Source organism: Anoplopoma fimbria, chromosome 19 (assembly GCF_027596085.1).
Source record: "Anoplopoma fimbria isolate UVic2021 breed Golden Eagle Sablefish chromosome 19, Afim_UVic_2022, whole genome shotgun sequence".
Taxonomy (NCBI): domain Eukaryota; kingdom Metazoa; phylum Chordata; class Actinopteri; order Perciformes; family Anoplopomatidae; genus Anoplopoma; species Anoplopoma fimbria.
The window spans coordinates 23,001,143-23,024,693 of NC_072467.1; the positions used below are offsets into that span (position 1 = coordinate 23,001,143).

Below are 23,551 nucleotides of genomic sequence, written 5' to 3' on the forward strand. Positions count from 1 at the left end.
TATTTATGATTCTATATTCAATGTGTATTAAACATATCTGCTGCAATATACTGCACAGATAAGATGCAAAGAAGGCAAACACAATAATATTATACTTAATATATATTATAATTCATATAAAGAAAAAGTTTATGTAGAGGAGAAGCTGATGAGCAAAATTCCCTCAAATTTGTATCCTTAATTAGGGTAGATACAAATACTAAGGCATTGTTGGAGTAATTGTACTTTATTTAATATTTGACATGTGCATTTATTGTACAGAGAGTGGTGGAAGAAGTATTCAAATTTTACCTATGAATAAAACAAGTCATAACACATGTTAAAATACTTTGTTTCAAGTAAAAGTTATTGTATAAATGTTTACTTGGAAAGTAAAAAAAAGTATAATCACCAAAAATACTTTCAGTATCAAAGTAAAGCACCTAGAATACAGAATGGCCCCTTTAAAGATGCTTTACTATTTTATATAGAGCTCATTGTATTATTACTGATCATTAATATGTTGGCATCATTTTAAAGATGGAGTTGCTTGAGCTGGGGCAAATTTGAATTTAGCCTACATAATACGCTAAGAGGTTTAAATTATAACGATGCCTCATTTTTTATATAACATGTTTTTTTCATATTAAATTCAGATTTTTGCCAAGTAACTACTATATGTGCAATAATAGTTATAATAGTTATTCTGTCTGTATATATAATATTTCAGTTATTGTGAAATATTTACTGTTTTTATTGCTTATTTATTATACTTGTTTTTTTATTATATCTCTTGTTGGCACTATACCCTATGCTGCTGTAAATCCTGTAAATTCCCCCGCTGCGGGACTAATAAAGGATTATCTTATCTTATCTTATCTTATATAAAGCTGTCAAAAAAAAAATGTAGTGAGGTCAAAAGTAAAGTGGAGTAGAAGAATACAACCTAAACACAGTACAAGCACTCCAGCAGATGAGTTGATGACATGTACTTGATGACTTTTTCCACCAGTGTTCCCAGTCCTTCTCTCCCACAGCACAGATGTTGGGTTTGGGTGATAGTCATGGAGACACTGTTGTTTCACTCGGTTTTTAGCGGGTGATATTCAAAATGAAAATGACGCGCAGAGGAGTGTGAGCCAATGCCTGCGGAGGGGGGCGTCTCCAACTATTTTGTTACAAACACGAATCCGGAGTAAGGAGTCTTTTTCCTGGGTATGTAACAGCTGGTTAAACTCAATAATATTAACAATGTTGCTGGTGTGAACAGTGAGCGAGGTTTATGTAGGAGCGGGTTTATGGAGCAGTCGTGCGTAAAATTGCTTTTTGTGTCCTTAAATTAATCCAAAAGGTTTTTGTTTTTTTAAAAACGACTACAGAATACACCCCCCCTCCTCCCCTAACAAAAACATAACGATACATGGCACAAAATAATAATAATAATAATAATAATAATAATAATGCAGGAGGTCATGTTTTTATATTGGCTGGTAAACAATCTCACAATAATTGGAAACATTTGGTGTGCAGAGCGCATGTAACACTAATGGAGAGGGGGAGGAGTTGTTATGTTGAGACATTTTACTCCTCTTACTATCGAAGTAAACAAAGAATATGATTGTAAACCAGTGCAGTCGTCCTCCTCTCTGCAGGAAATAATAAATAAAAATGGGGCTGCGTGTTTGTTTGGGAGAGAGGAGGAGGAGGAGGAGGAGGAGGAGGAGGAATGGCGTGGCTCTCCGACGTCTCCACCAAAGAGACAACCGTGTAGTTTGACTTTGGCATTGTTTGGAAAGGGCAACCCGGATCAGCTCTTCTTACCGAGGGGAGGAGGAGGGGAGGAGAAAGATGCAGTGTTCTCCTCCTTTTAGGGGCCATATTTCTCCATATTTCTCCCATGTTTCCACCGGTGCGTATTTGGGGAGGTAAAAAAAAAAAAGCGCGTCGATTTCCAAGATGATGCGCTTTAAGTGGCTTTTGTTTGGAGAGAGTGCAAGCCTTGTGATCAGCCAGCAAGCAAACCCTTGCTGGCTGATCCTCACAGCCGTGTGCACACCATGTAGTGTAGGGAGGATGGGTGGGGGAGGAGGAGGAGGAAGAGGAGGAGGAGGAGGAGGTCTCCACAGCCCGCAGTGCGTTTTGTCTTGCATGCTTTTCATGCGTAAAACTTGAAACCAGATACTTTTGTTTAAGCTGCACGGGAAATAAAATGATGTTGTTGTTGTTTGGTTAAATGCATATTTTGTGCAGAGAAGGCATGCATGTGTGTGGTGGAAAGCCAGGCTTGGATATGGAGCACTATGTGTTGTTTGTGCGTCCTGTTTTGAGTCCTCGTCCCCGGGCTGTGAGAGAGGAATCCCGGGCTGGCTTTGCAGCTCCGCCTGTCGTGGGCGATGGTTTATTTTGGAGGTTCCACCTTTTTTGGGGATTTGCAATGACTGTAGGCTGCAGGGATTGGCTCAAGTGTCCACAAAGAGGGAGGGACACGAGTGCAAAAAGCAGACTCCCTCCTACAAAGTCACGTGTTTACCAGACTCCAGGAAGTGGCTTGTTTGTGGGTCGAGCTTAGGTGAAATCTAAATAGATGCAATAACAGTGTCTGATGATTGGATGTGGTCTGCATGGTTAGTGTAAGTCAAGTAGATACTGCGTTATGTTGTATTTGTACAACAAGGTGCTTTGTATCCTTAATTAGGGTAGATACAAATACTATTGTTGGAGTAATTGTACTTTATTTAATATTTGACATGTGCATTTATTGTACAGAGAGTGGTGGAAGAAGTATTCAAATTTTACCTATGAATAAAACAAGTCATAACACATGTTTAAATACTTTTGTTTCAAGTAAAAGTTATTGTATAAATGTTTACTTGGAAAGTAAAAAAAAGTATAATCACCAAAAATACTTTCAGTATCAAAGTAAAGCACCTAGAATACAGAATGGCCCCTTTAAAGATGCTTTACTATTTTACTGTATTATGTTGTATTTGTACAACAAGGTGCTTGGTTGGCTAAATTAGTGTCAAAAGTAACAATATATTGATCTATATATACATGTATGTATATGTATGTATTATAATCAGGGCCCGATTACCAAGTGCCACAAGGTAATAATGTTAATTCCTGCAGAGAGTCCTGTGTCAAAATCAAGTTTTATGAGCTTTATTATAGGGGTTCTCAAAGAAGTTATTCAGGGCCAAGAAAATAATTATTATTATTATTTTATATACAGTACCAGTCAAAAGTTTGGACACACCTTCTCATTCAACTACTTTGAAGAATGTAAAATATAAAACATATTCTGGTTTGTTGAGCATTTGTTTGTTTACCACATAATTCCATATGTGTTCCTTCATAGTTTGGATGTCTTCAATATTAATCTACAATGTAGAAAAAAATAAAGAAAAACCATTGAATGAGAAGGTGTGTCCAAACTTTTGACTGGTACTGTATATATCTATTAAAATATGATACACACACACAACATAAACACAATAAAAGTGATGGTGCAAGTGGACATTATTTATTCAGCATTCATTATTGAAGGGACAGAGACATTAAATAACAAATGCCATTTAATAAACATTAAAGTTTAGTTTGTCTTTGTGTGTGTGCTTTGACACTATGAGAGGAAATATCTGCACAATGATTATCTATTAGTGTGTTATTAACACATGGAGAGTGTGAGAGAAGGCACAACATACTGCAGTTACCCCCATATGGATGTATTTATATATATATTATTTATATATATTATTTATATATATATATAATGCAACATACTTATTCTTTATAATTTGTAAACTGTTTGTGACACATTCACTGTTTTGTTTCTGCAAGATTGTATTCACAATAATAATAACTTTATTTATATAGCATCTTTTTAAAAACAAAGTTTACAAAGTGCTTCGACAGACAAGCCAGCAAAACAGTGCAATAGAAGAAACATTAGGATAAAACTAAACTAAGAAACAAAATGAAATAACAAGTGAAAGTTTAGTTTGTCTTTGTGTGTGTTAAAAATCTTTGACACTATGAGAGGAAATATCTGCACAATGATTATCTATTAGTGTGTTATTAACACATGGAGAGTGTGAGAGAAGGCACAACATACTGCAGTTGCCCCCATATATGTTAAAAAGTCTCCAACATTATTATTACAATAATCATATTATAGAAATTGCCCCATGTCATTATAAAACAAATGGATGTTAAAGTGTGCTCTAGTCTCCCAACTCCTTTATTATTTAGTTTTATTATTATTGAACTTTGTTTTTAATAATCATATTATAGAAATACAAAAAAAAAACAGTATTTTTAATAAGTTTGCTCCATATTATTGAAGGGACAGAGACATTAAATAACAAATGCCTGCATTTACCCCCATATGGATGTTAAAAAGTCTCCCAACTCCTTTATTATTGTTATTATTACAATAATCATATTATAGAAATACAAAAAAAAGTATTTTTTGTTTGCATAATTGTGTAGGATAAATAAAAACCCCCTGCATGTCACTTATAAAACAAATAAAAGTCTAAATTAAAGTGTGCTCTAACACAGGCGGGACTGGTACATTGTCGCGCTTCAAATCAAAATGGGCGTGCATGGTGTGGCTATGCGAGAGAACCCTTGATTGACAGTTCGAACACCCAACCCGGCGTCATCGCCCCGCCCCTTCCGCGGAGTCGCTCGAACGAACCGACCAATAGCGTCGCAGAGGGGGCGGGGCTTGGTGATGTAGCCCCGCCCTCCTCTCAGAGCTCACGGAGCGGAGATTGTTTTCCACTTTGCAGCAGCTCGACTTTGTTTATTTTAACCCCACACGCCGCTGATAAAGTCACTACCCGTCACTGTGGCATCTCCACAACTAACTACCCCCACTTGGATAACGGATTAACACAGCAGCACTCGAGATCTTGGGGTGAGTTCGGCTGGGTTCATTCAGCATGCTAACTCCCGCTAGCATACGCGTTAATAAGTTCCTCCACATGTCGCTGGATCCGATATAAGTTACCCCAAAAAATGCACCCGACAGAGCAGGCTGGGCACCAGGCAGCCCGTTTTGGAGCCACGCCAGATCTTGGCTGCGTGCGCGGCGTCGGGGACTCACACTCGTGTTGTTTACATTAGCATAGCAGCTAGGTATGCTAACTGTCGTAAAAAAAAAAAAAAAAAGAAACAAATAAACGTCACGTGTGCTATTAAACTCAACAGGCAGCAAAACAGCCAGTAAGACGACTACACCACCACCACCCCACACTTCCCAGTTCCCCCAGTTAAACGTGTGTGTGTGTGTGTGTGTGTGTGTGTGTGTGTGTTTGCAGCGACCCTGCGCCACGCTCTAAATGGCGGGCGTCTGCCGTAACTCGAGGTCGGTGCTGCTGTTGCCAGGGCCGTAAAGGGGATGGTGAGTGAGTCGCCGTTGACGACTAACTAGCCTGGCAACGGACGCAAGCGCGCGACTAGAATGTTGAGCGTTCCGGGAGCGTCTCGAGACCATTGTGTCACTTTTTTGTTGCTCGCGTGATGAAACGTGAGGTTAAAGGTTTTTCTTCTTCTTTTTTCTGTCGTAGGCTGTCTGTATGACGCGCAGTCTGTATGACGCGCAGTCTGCTCAGCCAATGAAATGCGTTCAATGCAAGTTAACGTTTAGATGCAGATATCATTGACAAGCAAAGGGTTATTGGGTTAAATTAAAGCTTTTTATATTTATTTATATATATATTATATTATATATATTTATTTATATATTTATATTTATTTATTTATATATATTTATTTATTATTTATATATATTTATTTATATATATATATATATATATTATATTTATTTATATATATTATTTATATATATATATTATTTATTTATTTATATATATATATATATAGATAAGATATATATATAATTTATTTATTATATCCCGCATATATATATATATTGCAAGCTTATAATATATGTTTATATATATATTTATATATATATTTATTTATATTATATATTTATTTTATATATATATATATATATTTATATATATGCAACATACTTATTCTTTATAATTTGTAAACTGTTTGTGACACATTCACTGTTTTGTTTCTGCAAGATTGTATTCACACAAATAATAATAACTTTATTTATGTAGCATCTTTTTAAAAACAAAGTTTACAAAGTGCTTCGACAGACAAGGCAGCAAAACAGTGCAATGGAAGAAACATTAGGATAAAACTAAACTAAGAAACAAAATGAAATAACAAGTGACAATCAAATAAATGAACAAAATCAAGTAAAATAGGTAAACATAAAATAGTAAACGGATATAAGATAAAATACTAAAACCAATTAAAAGGACACATTAAAACGACGACATCACACAAAAGCCATTCTGTAAAAATGTGTCTTAAGAAGTGATTTAAAAGAGCGCCCAGAAACACAAGTCTTCAAATAATTAAGCAGTTATTAATAACAAGGAGGGGAACTGTATGAAAGGTAATCATTTCATGGTCTTTTAGTAGGTCTTTCTGAAAAAATTAACTTAAAAAATCCAAAGAAAGAGATTATGTACACAAACATATATGAGACAGTCCATTAAAGGAGCAAAAGCTGTATATTGTTGTTTAACGGTGCTCTCCTCCTCCCTATCTGCTTACTTTCCCCTAAATATCTCCCTCCAATCTGCTCATGCACACACAAAGTTTCCTTGTTTTGCCTACTGTTGCTCCACCATCTCTGCAGCAGTCCTCTGGTGACGTAGCTGCTCTGCTGTTGAGCACGTCTCCTGCGTATATTGGCAGAGAGTTTCGGGACGTCTGCAAGTTCAAACAGAAGTGTAATCAGACACGCACAATCTTCATATTATGTCATCGTGACACTGACTTAGTTCCCGCAAAAAACGTCTCCAAAAGTACAACACAAACTGACATGCGCTATAACAAGTCAATGAATCAATATGCTCCCATGTAATTTAGCTCTGCAAACCCTCGGGCGTCTTTTTGCCACCAAAAGCATTGGTTGTTTCATTGGCTTTATGGTCAGAGACCATGGAACCATTCTCTTCCCAAGCCAAACAGTCAGAAAAGGCTCTCTGGCTCAGCGTGTAACCATAAATTCATCGTGAAGTACAAAGAAATCAAATAACTGCCATATGCTCCTGCACAAAGTACTGAATGAAATCAAAAGAGGCAGATTTAATGGCTTCTCATAACTGCCAGTTAGAAATAAGGTCCATATGCTTGTTTATTCGCAGGTCTCTCAGCTCTTACGAGAATGAGTTCATAATGAAGCGGCGACTGGAGGATCAGGAAACGGTTTTTGCGTCCCAGCAGCGGCGCCTCGCTGGCAACCCGGAGGCCTTCCAGCATCGCGTCCTGGCCCCTGCTCCGGCCCCGGCGGTGTATGAGGCCGTGTCCGACAGCATGCAGCCCACAGCAGGCGTCCAGTACTCCGTCCCCCAGGGATACCAGGTATACTCCGCTTGTGAACTGCAGATTTGTTTAAAGCTTACTGTCATTTTAATCCTGTTTGTGTTGCCTGTCAGAGACTAAAGCTCTGTATTTCTTCTATCCTGTAAACCGCCATCATGTCTCACTTTTTACAAAGATAAATTGCTGTACATGCCTATTGTTTATGGTGATTTAAATAAATGTCAAAGTGCTATCCATCATGTCTAACCAGATATCCTGAAGTTAACTACTTGCCGTCATTGTCACAGGTATCTCTACTTTCCCAGGTTGCCAACGTCGCCCAGAACAGTGGCGGGCATGGGCACACCCCGAGCCCAGCCGTCCACAGCGGGTCCCACCACCACAGCCCGGCAGTCCAGTCCCATGGGCCCTCAGTGATGTCGGGGCACGGCCATACCGCTGCTCCACAAGCCTCCGCACAGGGCCAGCAGTTCCAGAGGCTCAAGGTCAGTCCACCTGTTCTTGTTTTGACAGAATCTCACAGATGTCGCGACAAATGGGGAAACCTGCAAATGTCAAGGAATTTTATACAAATGTTATTAGAGGTTTTAGGGACATATGTGTATTTTTAACCTTGTAAGATGTTTAGTTGATTTGTTGGTTTCGAGTAGTTTAAGCACATTTTCTGGTGGCTGGTTCACCTGTTTTACACAAAGATCTGATTTTCCCCCTAAACCCTATTTGTTTCTAGACATGAAGATGGTTCACAGGGAAGCATTTAACCAAAAGCATGCTGTCATATTAATGAACATTTTAAACTTTGGGTAGATTATTAATTTATTTATATACTGCTTTTTTCCCCAGTGCCTGTCAAGATTTCAAAATGTGATGGTGGGGTTAATGGTCACTGTTGATTTGTTAAATGAAGTTATGGTTCTTTTACTGTATGAATGTTTCAGAATCAGGGCAATGCTGACAATAGTAAACGTAGAAGTAAAAATAAGCTTGAACGGTTGATGAAATTGTCTTCTCCTCTTCTCTGTCCCAAAGGTAGAAGATGCTCTGTCTTACTTGGATCAAGTGAAACTGCAGTTTGGCAACCAGCCTCAGGTCTACAATGACTTTCTGGACATAATGAAAGAGTTCAAGTCTCAAAGGTGAGGACACTCTTTTGATTTTTACAGAAACAAATACCATAAATCTCATTCCTATGTGTCCCAAAAAACATGAAAAGTCTTTGACTTGACTTTCATTTTTTTGCCTCCACAAAGACAATTAGCATATTTTCACTGACCTCCTTTGCTGCTAACAGCCAGTCCGTTCTGTAACAGATGGTAGCTAAAAGTTTGCATTTGTTCACAGCAATCTGAAGTTCAAAGGTTACAAGCTGCTCTTGGTTTGGTAAAACTCTCAATGCCCCACAATGTGGGCAGCTTTTGAATGCACTCTGAGTAACATCCCAGGTAATGCAGGATGGTAGTTGATGCAAGAAAGTTACAGCCTGACAGATAGGGAAAATATATGCAGATGACTTTATGACTGATAATATAAATATACAACCAAGAGACATGTGAGTTAGTTTGTTCTTCAAATAGAAACATAAGTCAGAAAGAGCTGATAACAATCATTTTACTTCAAAACAACTTCACATTCAGTTTACTAACAGTTCCACAACAACAGCTTTGTTAAGGCTACATTTGTTCTTCAGCAGCTAAAAGCATTATTTTTCCATTCCGTGAATGATCAGAGAGCATGATAACTAGAAGCTCTGCATGAGTTTCTGTGAGTTTGAGGATTTAGTCTAAACTTTTAGTCATCTTTAAAGTTGTGTAATCAAATTGTGCAATCAGCTAAATCCATAATATGTAAATGATCCCAGAATCTAAGGACAGGTTTATGCTTTTCCGAGCAAGTGTACCAATATTTACATGCAGAGGCTCCATAGATAGTCCCACCATAACTGAAAAAAGTAAATATTAATTCAAGCTTTGTTGGATTTCAATATTGGTTGGCTTTGATGCCTTCGTTTTTTCTCCATGTACTAGATGCTGATGAAGTTTGATACAGTAAAAAGCAATAACAGAATATAGATTCAACAATCGTTCACTGACTTATAAAATAATTCCTACACTGTGGACATAATTGAACAGACAAGCAAACTTGTGAAACGGTTTGTGACTGGCAGGATGACAGCACATTTGAATTTGTTCTGTTCATTTTTTCTCCCCCAGTATTGACACCCCCGGGGTCATCAGCAGAGTGTCACAGCTCTTCAAAGGTCACCCCGACCTCATCATGGGCTTCAACACCTTCCTGCCGCCTGGCTACAAGATCGAGGTCCAGCACGCTGACCTAGTCAACGTGACCACGCCTGGTCAGATCCACCACATCACGCCGCATGGCATTTCAGTCCAGAACATCCCCATAACGGGGGCAGCTAACCAACATCCGCCCCAGCTCCCGTCTGCTGCGACCACCACCGCCCCGCCCCTTCTGACACAGCCCACCCCTGCCAAGATGAGCAAGGTGAGAAAGTGACAAACAATACAAAAAAGCCCATCACTCTATATATATATATATATTTATATTATTTTTTTTTTCTTATTCCCATCGCCACAGGTTTAAAAAAGTTTAACAAATCTGATGTTTTGTGTTACAAACTTTTCATTTTGTGGCCCTTCCCAGCCTCTTCAGCCCCAGGCCTTGACCCCGAGCAGTCAGAGCAATCCGTCCATCCCTGCGTACGCCTCTCCTCGCTCCCCGCCCATGCAGCTCCACCTGCCCCTCAGCGGGACCCCCACCGGGCCGCCCATGCAGAACAACCAGCCCGTGGAGTTCAACCACGCCATCAACTACGTCAACAAGATCAAGAACCGCTTCCAGGGCCAGCCCGACATCTACAAAGCTTTCCTGGAGATCCTCCACACGTACCAGGTCAGTGACTTGCGGCAGAAAGGCACAGTGATTGAGTTGGTATGAGGTACTTTCAATGCAGAAAAAGTCCTTATTCTTCTGTGGTCTGTGGGGAAGTGTCAGCACATAGCAGTGACTATCTGGTGTGGTTAACATTGTGATTCGTCAGCCCTAAATAAGTTGTTAACAGAGAATATAGCAGACCTCTGGGTTCTTACAAATGTCATCACATTTAGGGAGGAGCCACATAAATCTTCTGAACTAAACTTTCTAATTCAAGAAAACACAAACAAGCTGATCTTGAGCACAAAACACAATATGTTTATGTGCATTACTCATGTTATTTGCCTCCAAGAATCTATGTGCTTATGTGAATGTGCTGCACGATTCTGGGCCAAACTGTTATTGCAACATACATTTTTCTGCGACATGAAAGTGCAGCTCTAGTGTTAAGTGCAGAAACATTACGTAGTGTATACTTCCTGTTTTAAGGAAGGAACCGATTGACCTCATTTTTCTAATGAAACCATTTTCACTGATGAAACTTGAAATGCTGCCGTTTCAGTAACATGACCTTGTCCAAAGTGAGCTTTACAACATATCATTGTTTGGGCCTTTTGGGTGCAGCAACACAACCCAATTCTCAACACTTTTTCAATTAATAAGGAAATCTGCAACACCCTTATTTTACTCAGTTTCAGCAGTAAGTTAACAGTGAACTTGTGCTTGTCCACTACAGAAGGAGCAACGTAATGCTAAGGAGGCTGGTGGAAACTACACACCGGCTCTGACGGAGCAGGAAGTGTACGCTCAGGTGGCAAGACTCTTCAAGAACCAGGAGGACCTGCTCTCAGAGTTTGGACAATTTCTCCCTGACGCCAACAGTTCGGTGGTGAGCAGAGACCCTTCTCTTCACTTTAGTGCAGAAGTTAAAAGTTTTAGAATCGGGCTGTTTCTTTCATATTCAGATACTTTATACCAGTTAAACATTGTGCATTCAACCTTGTTTCTAAACATTGACCTCCTGGAGAAATCCCATTGTATCTTCATGTACCCTCGGCTTAATCAGTGTTGTGTTTTCCTCATAGCTGCTAAGTAAGACCACAGCTGAGAAAGCAGAGTCTGTACGGAACGACCACGGTGGCACTGCCAAAAAGCTGCAGCTCAACAACAAACAGAGGCCCAATCAGAACGGCTGCCAGATCCGCCGTCATCAAGGTCCAGGGACCACACCCCCTGTCAAGGTACACGCATGCATCCTCACATACCGCTGAAGCTATAGTCGACTCCTGTTTCCTTCTTATTTCCTGTCAGTTGTTTTTTTTAAATGACTGACCCGATGTCTTCTTGTTGCTATTTTGGTGACGCTGCAGAAGAAGCCCAAGTTACTGAGTTTGAAGGATCCCTCGGTGGCAGATGCCACAAAGCATGGAGTCGGAACAGAATCTCTGTTCTTTGAGAAGGTGAGTTTTTTATTTTTTTATTGTGTGCTCTGTTTTATCTTTGTGTTTATGTGAAAAGCAAACAGTCATTAAATGAAAGGATATAAACACAGGATATGAAGGAAGAAAGCAATCATAAAGTCAAAGCAGAAGCTTGGAAAAGCAAAATAGAGACTTTAGGGAATATTAACAAGAATTAACCTCAGAAAGTAAAACTGTTTACTTTTTATTTGTCTTGTCAAGTATCTTATAGTGGTTATCTAATAAAGTTTAACATTTAACCTTCTTAAAATCTTCAAATAGTGACTACTGTTAAGTCAAACTTTCCAAGATGACTGCAGCCTGGTTGTGTTAAGATATTTTGGTTATTTTCTGTTCTTCTACTCGGCTTTGTCACTTTCTGTTCCAACATTTTATTTCTCACTTCAGGTGCGAAAAGCCTTGCGAAGTGCAGAGGCCTACGACAACTTCTTGCGGTGTCTGGTCATCTTTAATCAGGAGGTGATCTCCAGGGCTGAACTAGTGCAGCTGGTGCTGCCCTTTTTAGGGTGAGTAATCAGTCGTCTCACCTGGAAAAATACTTCTTTTTTACAGTTCACTTTAAACATCGTACATGTTTTTTCACTTGATTCTGTTATACAGAAAATTCCCCGAGCTGTTCAACTGGTTTAAAAACTTCTTGGGATATCGGGAAATGTCCCACATCGAAGCGTATCCTAAGGAACGGGCAACCGAGGGCATCGCCATGGAGATTGATTATGCTTCCTGTAAGAGACTCGGTTCCAGTTACAGAGCTCTGCCCAAAAGCTATCAGCAGCCCAAGTGCACGGGCAGAACTCCACTTTGTAAAGAGGTAAGAGCGGAAAATAAGAGAGGAAAAACTAAAAGTAAAGAAATAGATTTGGAAAATATTGTCATAAACCATGTTGTTTGTGTTTTATAAGTCAAGTTTTTGTTTTAAACCTTATGTTTTCTAATTACAAGATGACTTATCTTGATGTAAATGTAAATAGATGAGATTTGTTTTATTCAATTTAAAGACGGCATGATTGTTTCTTCCTTGTCCAGGTCTTAAATGACACCTGGGTCTCCTTCCCCTCCTGGTCTGAGGACTCCACGTTTGTCAGTTCCAAGAAGACTCAGTACGAGGAGCACATCTACCGATGTGAGGACGAGCGCTTTGAGGTGAGCAGGAACATTAAACATGTACAACTTGTCTGTTGATGTCGACACAGGGGTGAAAAAAAGCTGTTGCATTTTCCTCCTCCAGGATTTCTCTCTTTTAAAATTCCCCTGAACAAAGAATTTTGAATTACAACAGTGGAATTGCTCAAAAGTACATAAGAATATTACACAGCGGCCATTCTTAACAGGTGTGCCTCAGGGCGCCATCTAGGGGACCCCGGAGGTACTGCCATATGGTTTGATTAAATAAAGAATATATATATTTTTAATAATATACAAATGTGATCAAGAATTCACATAAATGTTACATTTGAAACGTTGTTTGAAATATGCAATGAAACGTCCACTGGAGCTCAAAAAGTATTTTCCCCCATAGACCACTATTGTAAAAGAGACGTCTTTAAACTGTTGACAGGCCACCTCCAGCTATAAACATTTAAAAGTCACTTTTTCCGAATGATGTCACAGCTGAACTGTTTGCTCGTTCCTGTAGCTCAGCTTGGCCATGATGGGTTTGCAACTACTTCACATATTCAGTGGGCGCCCCATAACATTGGAATTAACCCCGAAGCTAGAAATATTTTTGGCGTATGCACCAGTCAAACAGTTCTAATTGAACTATAAAGGCGCAATCTTAGAGTCTGATATCCAATTCTAATATACATCCATGTTTTGCCACTGTTAGCTAGCTAACATTCCTTTGAATGCAGCAACACAAAATGGAATGGTTCCAGAATCAGAAACAGTGATGTGGGAAACGACCCTGCACTAGTTAAAGCTCCAAAGTGTGTTGTGAGGAAATATGACCCTGAATACATTCCATTTGTATGCATAATGGTAGGTAGTGATGGGTGAGGGCAAGCAGATGTTTAATGTGGTCATTACAGCTGACAGTGGCATTACACGTTTTTGTTTTTTTCTTATTTATTTGCGATGTTGGTCCTCAGAATTTTTTAAACAGAGGTTGTAAGTTACAAAAAGTTGGGACACGTTAAACAATATGATTTTATTAAAAATAAAGGACATTCATACACAGCAATGAATATTAAAAACCACCGTTTTCTTCTCGCCCACTAGTTGGATGTAGTACTGGAGACCAACCTGTCGACCATCAGAGTCCTGGAGACGGTACAGCGGAAGTTGTCCCGCATGTCAGCCGAGGAGCAGGCCAAGTTCCGCTTGGACAACACGCTGGGCGGCTCTTCAGAGGTCGTACACCGCAAAGCCATCCAGAGGATATACGGAGACAAGGCGCCCGACATCATCGATGGCCTGAAGAAAAACCCTGCTGCTTCTGTCCCCATCGTGTTGAAGAGGTTAGAATCAAACCAACCCCTGAACAATGTTTTTTTTTTTAATAAGCTGATGTGTATTTGGGTATGGAAGCATTTTTTTTGTGTCGAGATTCCTTTTTAACTAGAGTTCTATCGTGTAGTTTTGAATATGGTGAAGAGTCACTGAGGTGAACATACGCAGACATAAACATGTGATTCACAGGCTCTTTGTTTACATGGATGAGTGTACAACTGCTTCCTTTGGGGCCTGACTGAGGTGATGAACCACAGCCCATAAACTTACAAATTCCACACAGGGACGGAAAAGCCAATATAATGTTGAAGTGGTAGATTTAAAAAATGGCTCCAGAGATTAAATCTGTGCTTTTGTATTCCATGTTCTCCATCAATGTGGAAGGATTTGAAAAGAAGAGTCCAATAACGCTTTAATTTAGCACCAAAGTCTGAAATGCATCATGTTGCATCAGACTTTAGAGTCGTGTGATTATGTAAAGTAACAAAAGTGACACTGAATGCTCTGCCATTGTGTGTGTGCACATGAATCACCTTTCGCCTTCTCTTCTAACCAGGTTAAAGACCAAGGAGGAGGAGTGGCGGGAAGCCCAGCGAGGCTTCAACAAGATCTGGATGGAGCAGAACGAGAAGTATTACCTCAAGTCTCTCGACCATCAGGGCATCAACTTCAAACAGAATGACACCAAAGTGCTTCGATCCAAGTCCCTGCTGAATGAAATCGAAAGCATTTACGATGAGGTAAGTTTCTCTCCACAGTACCTGTGGGCAGTACCACCACTAAAATCTGAATTAACAGCCCATGTTAGCGTTTAGCTTATATAATGTCGTGTTTTTAAATAACATAAACCACTTTAGGAAACTGTATCTCAAACAGGAAATTACTGATTGTAGTAATTTCCTGTTTATCTCAATGTTGGCATCACAAACAAATCATTTATTCTGCGTATCCAAAACTCTGACATGTCGCTTTGTTCTTGCCTTGCAGCGCCAGGAGCAGGCATCCGAGGAGAACGCCTCCCCTCCCACAGGCCCCCAACTGACGCTGGCGTACGAGGACAGCCAGATCCTGGAGGACGCCGCAGCGCTCATCATCCACCACGTCAAGCGGCAGGCCGGCATTCAGAAAGAAGACAAGTACAAGATCAAACAGATCATCTACCACTTCATCCCCGACATGCTGTTCTCCCAGCGGGGCGAGCTCTCCGACGTAGAGGAGGAGGAGGAGGAGGAAGAGGAGATGGACCTGGAGGAAGGCGCGTCCAAAAAGCACAACGGCGTCCCCGGCAGCGGGAGCCCCACCAAGTCCAAGCTGCTGTTCAGCAACACGGCGGCCCAGAAGCTGCGCGGCTCCGACGACGCCTACAACCTCTTCTACGTCAACAACAACTGGTACATCTTCCTGCGGCTGCACCAGACGTTGTGCTCGCGTCTGCTGCGGCTCTACGGCCAGGCGGAGAGACAGATCGAGGAAGAGGTCAGAGAACGGGACTGGGAGAGGGAAGTCCTGGGACTGAAGAAGGAGAAGAACGATAATCCAGCCATCCAGCTGAGACTGAAGGAGCCCAGTGAGTAAAAACAGACGGACCTACACATGATTTATGTTCTTAAAGGGACATATTTACCTCTTGCCTGGAGTGTTATATCTCACTCTAGATTAGTTTGGTGTGAGTTGCAGAGTGTTGGAGATAACTGCCATAGAGATGTCTGCCTTCTCTCCAATATAATGGAACTAGAAAATATGTGAAAAACTCAACAGCAAAGTCACTTGCAGAAACTCAAGATAATCCCCCGACCTCGTTGTGAGCAGTTTCACGTAGGAACTATTTTCTTTCTACCAAACCATACTTAATACTGCTAGCTCACCTAGCACCAATGAGCTAGCTAACGTTACAGCTCAGCCGAGGAGGACGCTGTTAATGTTTGCATCTCACGCTTTCACGAGGCTCTCTCCACGTGTAGGTGCACGCTTCCTTCTCCGATTTGATGGAGTTGGTTCCTACAAGAAACAGTTTACGGCAAGGTCTGGGGATTATCTTGAGTAACAGGATCATGATTTCTGGAAAGAAACATTGCTGTTGAGATTTTTTGACTGTATTTGTTTTTTGTCCATCATTTTTGAGAGAAGGCAGACATCTCTATGTCTAATATCTCCAACAACGGTCCCTTTTAATTTAACCAGACTGCAATTTAAAACGTTTTTCCATTGAGGACGGAGCATAAATCCTCTATTTCCATTGACTTTTCGGCCACATTCCTTTTCTCTTACGCATGATTCCTCTTTCTTTCTAGAGGAAAAGTATTTAAAACACATTTGTAGGATTAATGCGAACAATGGACAGTGCAAGACAAAAATTTGTTTTATTGAAACTGATAATTAAACAAAAGCATGAATGAACATAAATTGACAGAAATAGTGAATAAACAAAACTAAAAACGTATTCAAATATAAAAACCTGAATATTTAACCAGGGAATCTCTCAGATTCGGAGCACCGCTTGCCAAAGACGATTGATTGAAATGCCGCCAATCTTTCTGTCATGTGCGGAGCCAAGCATCCTTCTGATTTTCTTTTTATGTAACATTTCTTCTCTCCAGTGGACATTGAGGTGGAGGATTACTACTCAGCCTTCTTGGAAATGGTGAGGAATTTGCTGGATGGAAATATGGAGGCCTCTCAGTACGAAGACTCATTGAGGGAAATGTTCACCATTCACGCTTACATCGGCTTCACAATGGACAAGCTCATCCAAAGCATCGTCCGGCAGGTCAGCATCTGTTTGTTCTCTCACCTCCAGATTTCTTGTGTCATTTGGCGGCCACATAAAGCCTCCATTACCACAGTGTTCTTACTTTAAGATGTTTTTTCCCCACTTTAAAACAATTCCTTCTCTCCGTCCAGCTCCAGCACATCGTGAGTGATGAGATCTGTGTCCAAGTAACGGACCTCTACCTCTCAGAGAGCACTAACAGCGCCAGCGGAGGAACCATGTCCACCCAGTCCTCGAGGAGCTCTGCGGAGTCCATGTATCAGCGGAGAGCCGAGCAGCTCATGTCTGATGAGAACTGCTTCAAGGTAAATTCATAAAGTTCCCACAGTCACCGGGGAAATTTGGGGAGGTGATGCAATTGGATTACGGGTGATGAAACATTGTGCAGAATATTTGAAAATATGGAAATCGGTTCAATGAAAGTTTATATAAGGAGAAGTTCTTTAATTACTAGTTTTCCACAAAGGCTGCAGATTGCAAAGTGGTTGCTTTGATTAATCCAGATATGGAAATTTGTTTTCTGCAAAGAGGAACCGCCTCTTCTCTACATTGTAAATTTAAACATTAAAACTTCTGAGTGAAATAAAAGCAGGGCTGTGTGTAGTCATCTGTCGATTGGCATCTAAAGCATCTAAAATGAGGTTGAAAAGAATTAACAAATCAGCCGCCCTGTTAAATATGAATGAATATGTTATCTGTAGCTTACCAATTATTAAAACATGATATCGTTACACTGCCCATGTGTAAAAGAAGCTGAAGGCCAACTGTGCATCAAATATTCCTTTTGATGCACTTCCGTTTACTGGCAAAAGCCTGCTCAGTTCACACAACTTTATTCAGTTTTGTCAAAAACTTTCAGGGTCTTCAGGCAGTTACATGAACTCTAGTTTGACTGAAAAGTGAAGTGAGAGACATTTACAAAGTACAGCTTTGAAAAATGTTGCCTTTGTTGTGTTTTTTCTTAGAAGAATAATGAAAAAGACTGCATGACTTCCACAAAAATTCAGGATTTCAACCTAATGCTGCATTTCCACTGCTGATGATACAGCACGGCCCTTTTTCGGTTATCCATCAGCAAAAGACGTAATAGTACCTGGTGCTTTTTCTTTTGTTACCACCTCAGTCGAGGTGTCAAACAAGAACAGGCGTTATTAGAAGGTTGAGTTAAAACACTACAGACCAGTGATTGATGATAGCTCCCACTCTGAGGGTTTATTATCCAAGAAGTAGAGAAAAGGACCTGATACCAGGAGTGAGTCAACACAAACCATGCAGTGGAAATGAGGCATAATATGTTGATGTTGCTGCTACCTGGTTTGCACCTGAGCCCTCTGAGCCCTCAGGACATCCTCGCTTCTTCTTTTTTTTTATCTTTCACACACTGAATAAATTTTGCTTCACACTTGTTTCATTTCTGTCACTTTCTCAGGTGATGTTTTCGAGGAACAGGTCGCAGGTGCAGCTCACGGTGGAGCTGCTCGACACAGAGGAGGAGAACTCAGACGAACCCATGGAGGCTGAGGTAAGAAACTATTTAAATCCTGTCAAAGACTGTCGGGTTTTAAGGTTTTCTTTTTTTAACACACCAGTTAGGCAAATAGAGTCTGTAATGGCTGGCAAAATGACAAAATTCGGAGGACTTTTAGGCCATGATTTTTGGCTTTTCACTAGTCTTGAATTACCAAATTGATGTTTAGTGGAAGTGAATGATTCCCATTTGGCTACTTATGTCACAGTAAGTACTATATTTGAGCATTTACTTCATATTAAATGAGGAAACTAGATTTTCCAGTGAATAAATGCAAATAAAAGTTGTTTTTACATTTTGTCTAGTAAGAGGGTCTACTTTTCCAGCTGGAGTGGAAAAACTAGTAAGGACCTATTGCCAACCTTTTGGTAATACTGGTGTTAGTAGTAGTGTTTATGTACCTGATTTGTGTCTTAATTCTGTATACAATACTTGTCCTTTTTCTGCAGCGTTGGTCTGATTATGTTGGACGCTACTTAAACCCAGATTCCACTACACCTGAGTTAAGGGAGCACCTCGCTCAGAAGCCAGTTTTTCTTCCCAGGTGAGTCATCACATCTGGTCATTTGTTTATGTCAAATATGCAAATATTCTTTTTTTGAATTGTGAAAGCAGTTTTATGTCTTTTGACGCAGAAATAATAGGGTGATGTTGATGGTAAGGAATTTTTATTTTTTACTGCATAACATCAGTGTCTTGCTCAGTAAACTGAACACCTCTACTGTGAAATGTCAATGCAAAAGTCGAAACATGAGTCCTCTTGATTTAAATTAACTCAAATCGATTTGTTCTGACACATTCCTGCTGGCTCTCATTAGTCGCCCTCATCAAGTGTGTCTTTGCGCTCGTAACCAGGAATCTGAGACGGATCAGGAAGTACCAGAAGGGTCGCGAGCAGCTGGACAAAGAGGCCTGCGAGGGCGGCAAGAAATCCCTAGAAAAGGAGAAGATGGAGTGCATGTTCAAACTCAACTCTTACAAGATGGTGTACGTCTTTAAGTCTGAGGATTACATGTACAGACGCACTGCGCTGCTGAGAGCTCACCAGGTATTCACTGCTTTTTCCTGCTGCTATTACCTGGATCATCACTGACCTCCAAATGACTTCCTCTGTTATTCTGCTAAATGGATTTTGACTTAACTCCCTTACTGTGTTAAAGGTGCAGAGGAGCAATGAAGGTGTTATTGATTTGATTCTGCGGTTTGACCTTTGTAAAAATCCAATGTGCCTTTTTATTAAAAATTCACAAAAAATACATTTAGCCGAGCGACAGGTTTCCTAAAGATTTATAAAACAATAAAAAATATACTTTCACAACATATCATTATCTTGATAATCAGATCTAATTCCCCCAAATATATGCAAAAGTCACAATGTATTGAAAAAGATAGATGTAATCATTTCACAACCTTTTTTTTTTTTTTTTTGATCAAACCAATTCATATTGCTTCAATTCATATTTGTTGGCATTTAGCCTTTAAAAAAACAACATTTTCACTGTGTTCAAAAACAGTTTGCTCTCCCACAGCTATCTAACAGCACCATCAATCAACAACCACAACAAAAATAGATATTTGAAGCTTCATTCAAAAACCTCAGAAGAAGCCGGGATGTTAAAAAAAGAAAAACATTCGGTACAGCCCTACTGTTTTCAGTTCAGGCGCCCTATTGCTCTCGGAAAACACTTTTCCGCTTTCTTGCAGGGAGTTAGATGACAATATTAATATCGCTGTCATATCTAAATATGTAGCTGTTAGCTTAGCTTAGCGAAAAAGCCTGAAAAAGGGTTAACGGCCACCTTCTGCTCAATCCAAAGTTTACTTTTAATCGTACAGATGTGAGAGTGATATACATCTTTGTAGGGTCTTTCCGAAAATGTCACAATATTACTTTAAATGCAGCAAAAACTAGGCTTATATAAGCTCTGTTTATAGAGCGAATAGCCTTATAGAGGCACGTACCATGCTGTTTATCACGGCTGAGCTGACAGTGGATCTTTGGGGCTTTCAGCCACCAGTGAGCTGAGCTCTGATGCAAAATGCTTCTCACAGACACCAACGATTCAGTACATTCAGTGTCGCTTGAGGATTCAGCGTTAAATATATTTTCCTGTCATGTTTTAATCATCTCTAGTCACTTAGGAATCTTATCTGTAGAAGTCATTGTCTAACCACTGAGTATTTCTAACAACATCCCTCTTTTTTCCTCAGTCACATGAGAGGGTGAGCACACGGCTGCACAAGCGCTTCCAGGCCTGGGTGGACACGTGGGCCAAGGAGCACGTCACCCGCGACATGAACGCCGAAACCAACAAGTGGCTGATGGGCAACGCGCGGGAAGGCCTGTTACCCTGCACCACCAGCCGCCAGCCGGAGATCCTTCACTACGTGAACATCAACAAGTACCGCGTCAAATACGGCCCGCCCAGCAAGGCGCCGTAGCCGAGGACAAACAGGAGAGAGAGAGAGAGACTGATTTCTGGGGTTGTTGGGTCTGAGGTCAAACAGGTCAGGAGTAGAGGTAGGGCTGAGGGCTTATTAATGTGTTTTTAAGGTCGACATGGGAGCACAATTAAGCTAGCTACCGTGTACGTTGCACCCGGGGCGGCAGGATTACTGATTTTACCAGCGTTTTTAGCTGGGCCCATTTTTTCGCAGGGGCCTTTTTGGTGCCAAAACATAGGAATCGTCACGACCCAGTCGCAGACCTGAGCTCTTACCAGCACCTCGGAGCCACTTCTCACATCTCTGAGCCTTTTTCTACGAGGCTCAGCGACGTTAAACGGTGAGCCTGTGAAAGATAGAGTGGTGCTTTTTTTGTACTTTTATCACAACTGAGCTTCGGTTTTTCGATTTTTTTCGAAGGAACCATTTTGTCTGAAGCCATCAGAGTAAGCTCTATGGGGATGAATTAAGCATACAGGGAATTCTTTATGATAGTGTTATTCTACAGTATCCGTGGAAAACAAATTGGTGGACAAGTGCACTTATGTAGAAAGAGGAAAACGTTTCAAAAAGTTTTGTTTCCAAGATTGACGGTTTGGACGGGAGCACAACAAAGTCTGAGAGGTCTGGTTCTGACATTCCTGCGTTAAGGCCAAATCACAATTATGAACCTATCACAAGACGGAGCGGGGGTTTACACTTCCTCCTCCGAAACACATGGCAGCATTATTAGAAACTGTGCCTGAGCCCCAAACAGTATTGTCGGGTTAACATCGTATAGCGCTGTTTGCATTTATGTAAAACAACAACCACACAAAAAAAAAAAATCAAAAAGAAGAAAAAAAATTAGCCACACAACACTGTTTGGTCTCAGACTGTAAAATTGTATAGCTTGTGAATGTCAGATACTGACATGTATTCCAGTGTATGTGTTGTGTATATATATATTATATATAGTTCTATTAACACAAATGATCCTCGCCGCCCTGGAAGTCAACCTTTTTAAAATGCCCTCCACCAATACACCAGCTTGTACACACACACACATACATAAACAAACACACACACACACACATACATAAACACACACACACACACACATGTTCGTCTCATTCTGGGAGGACTGTCCACATGCCGTTCACGTTGTAAATACACTGTATATAGTCTCAGACTTTTTATGACAGATCTGTGTTGTCGTGCTAGTAATACTTTCCAAGCTTACTGTGGACTTTAGTGATAAATGGCTAAAGTTAGTATGTATATGAAAAAGACAAATGCAAGACCATTTATTACAGTTTTTACCAAAGGGAGTTGATTATAAAAATAGCTGTTTTTTTCCCCCCCTTTGTGTGTTCCTTTATGTCCTTTCTTTTTAATTTTCTGTAGTAAAAAAAAAAAAATGTGGAAAAGTAGAAATGTATCCAGGTCTTTCCGTTTTTATATCTGAGAAATAACTTCAGTTTTTTCTTCTGAATGTGACATTTGGTTGGTAAACAAACAAAAACAAATCACTGCCCCCCCTTTTTGACAACCGACACCGTCCGTGGTGATGCTGGGACTCTTTTCATTGGTCCTCAGATGAATAAGACTCCACAACGGTCTTTACCGTGTGATGCACACTTCCCTCCCTGGATAGATTTCTGCTGCAAACATCACCCACACACACCATATTTTTGATAATGGAAGAAGTCACACATGAGCATGTCTTTAGTCCCTTTATTTAGACATTATTTAAAGTAATAATAAAAACGATATTTGTAGCCTACGGAGAACTTTGTGGAGTTGTTGATTGACTTATTTTTTCACACTTAACCTTCAGTGAACTGGCAGGAAAACCGAAAGAGAACTTTTTTAACAAACACACAATAGATATACACAGATTAGTCTTGGTTTTCTTCTCAGATACAGTATTGACATTTTACTTTACTGGTACTCAAGACTACAAGAAGCAAACAGGCCTCATTCACATCCGTTAATGATGAATTATAATTAGTAGGTAGGTAAGTAGTAACAGCACACAGATTGTTGACTTTTAACCAGCAGTTACAGTATACTAAAACCAGCGCCACAGTGTATTCATTGATGTACTAAATGTGCAGAATCTGTCAACTATATCCACTTTTTCCTGAAAAGTCTTAAAAAGCACTGAAGTAAGTTTCTTTAAAAAATGCCTTAGAAGTTATTGAAAGTCATTTGTTTCAGTTACAAAGGTCTGGAATATTTTCCTCTTGACTGCTGTTGGCAATGATGTTATTAAATATTTTTGTATCAGATTGTATATTTAGTTGGATTGGACTGTGTATTGTGACGGCAGAAGGCTGCGTTTCACTCAGCTCAGAGTCCGCTGTGTTGCACCGCCATGTTTCTACAGTAGCCCAGAACGGACAAACCAAACGCTCGAGATGGGGCAATTCTCGTTTTGGAGTCACATAGCTCTCCGACACACTGGAGAAGTTTCAGTTGGTTGCCATCTCCCAACTCACCACTAGATGCTGCCAAATCCTTCACACTGGACCTTTTAAATTAAGTAATATTATTAAATCAGTAAATTTATCCATCCATTTTCTGCTGCTTTTCCAG

General features: G+C 40.2%; 1 protein-coding gene across 3 annotated transcripts; it reads left to right on the top strand.

The window, feature by feature from the left end:
• Window positions 1–1,168: 1,168 nt before the first annotated feature.
• Window positions 1,169–23,360, top strand: sin3aa (SIN3 transcription regulator family member Aa). 3 transcript variants are annotated; one of them, XM_054619184.1, is made up of 21 exons: window positions 1,169–1,194; window positions 7,224–7,440; window positions 7,689–7,886; window positions 8,431–8,537; window positions 9,612–9,906; window positions 10,066–10,314; window positions 11,033–11,185; window positions 11,382–11,537; window positions 11,667–11,756; window positions 12,165–12,283; window positions 12,378–12,588; window positions 12,804–12,920; window positions 13,998–14,236; window positions 14,785–14,968; window positions 15,216–15,795; window positions 16,826–16,995; window positions 17,130–17,303; window positions 18,428–18,520; window positions 18,976–19,070; window positions 19,382–19,574; window positions 20,738–23,360. In XM_054619184.1, the coding sequence occupies exons 2-21, from the start codon at window positions 7,255–7,257 to the stop codon at window positions 20,966–20,968; spliced, it is 3,840 nt and encodes a 1,279-aa protein (XP_054475159.1). In that variant the 5' UTR covers window positions 1,169–1,194; window positions 7,224–7,254; the 3' UTR covers window positions 20,969–23,360. The 3 variants fall into 3 exon arrangements, with proteins under 3 accessions (XP_054475159.1, XP_054475158.1, XP_054475160.1); XM_054619183.1 differs by lacking the exon at window positions 1,169–1,194 and adding an exon at window positions 4,751–4,903; XM_054619185.1 differs by lacking the exon at window positions 1,169–1,194 and adding an exon at window positions 4,751–4,903 and having other exon boundaries at window positions 7,707–7,886.
• The last annotated feature ends 191 nt before the right edge of the window (window positions 23,361–23,551 follow it).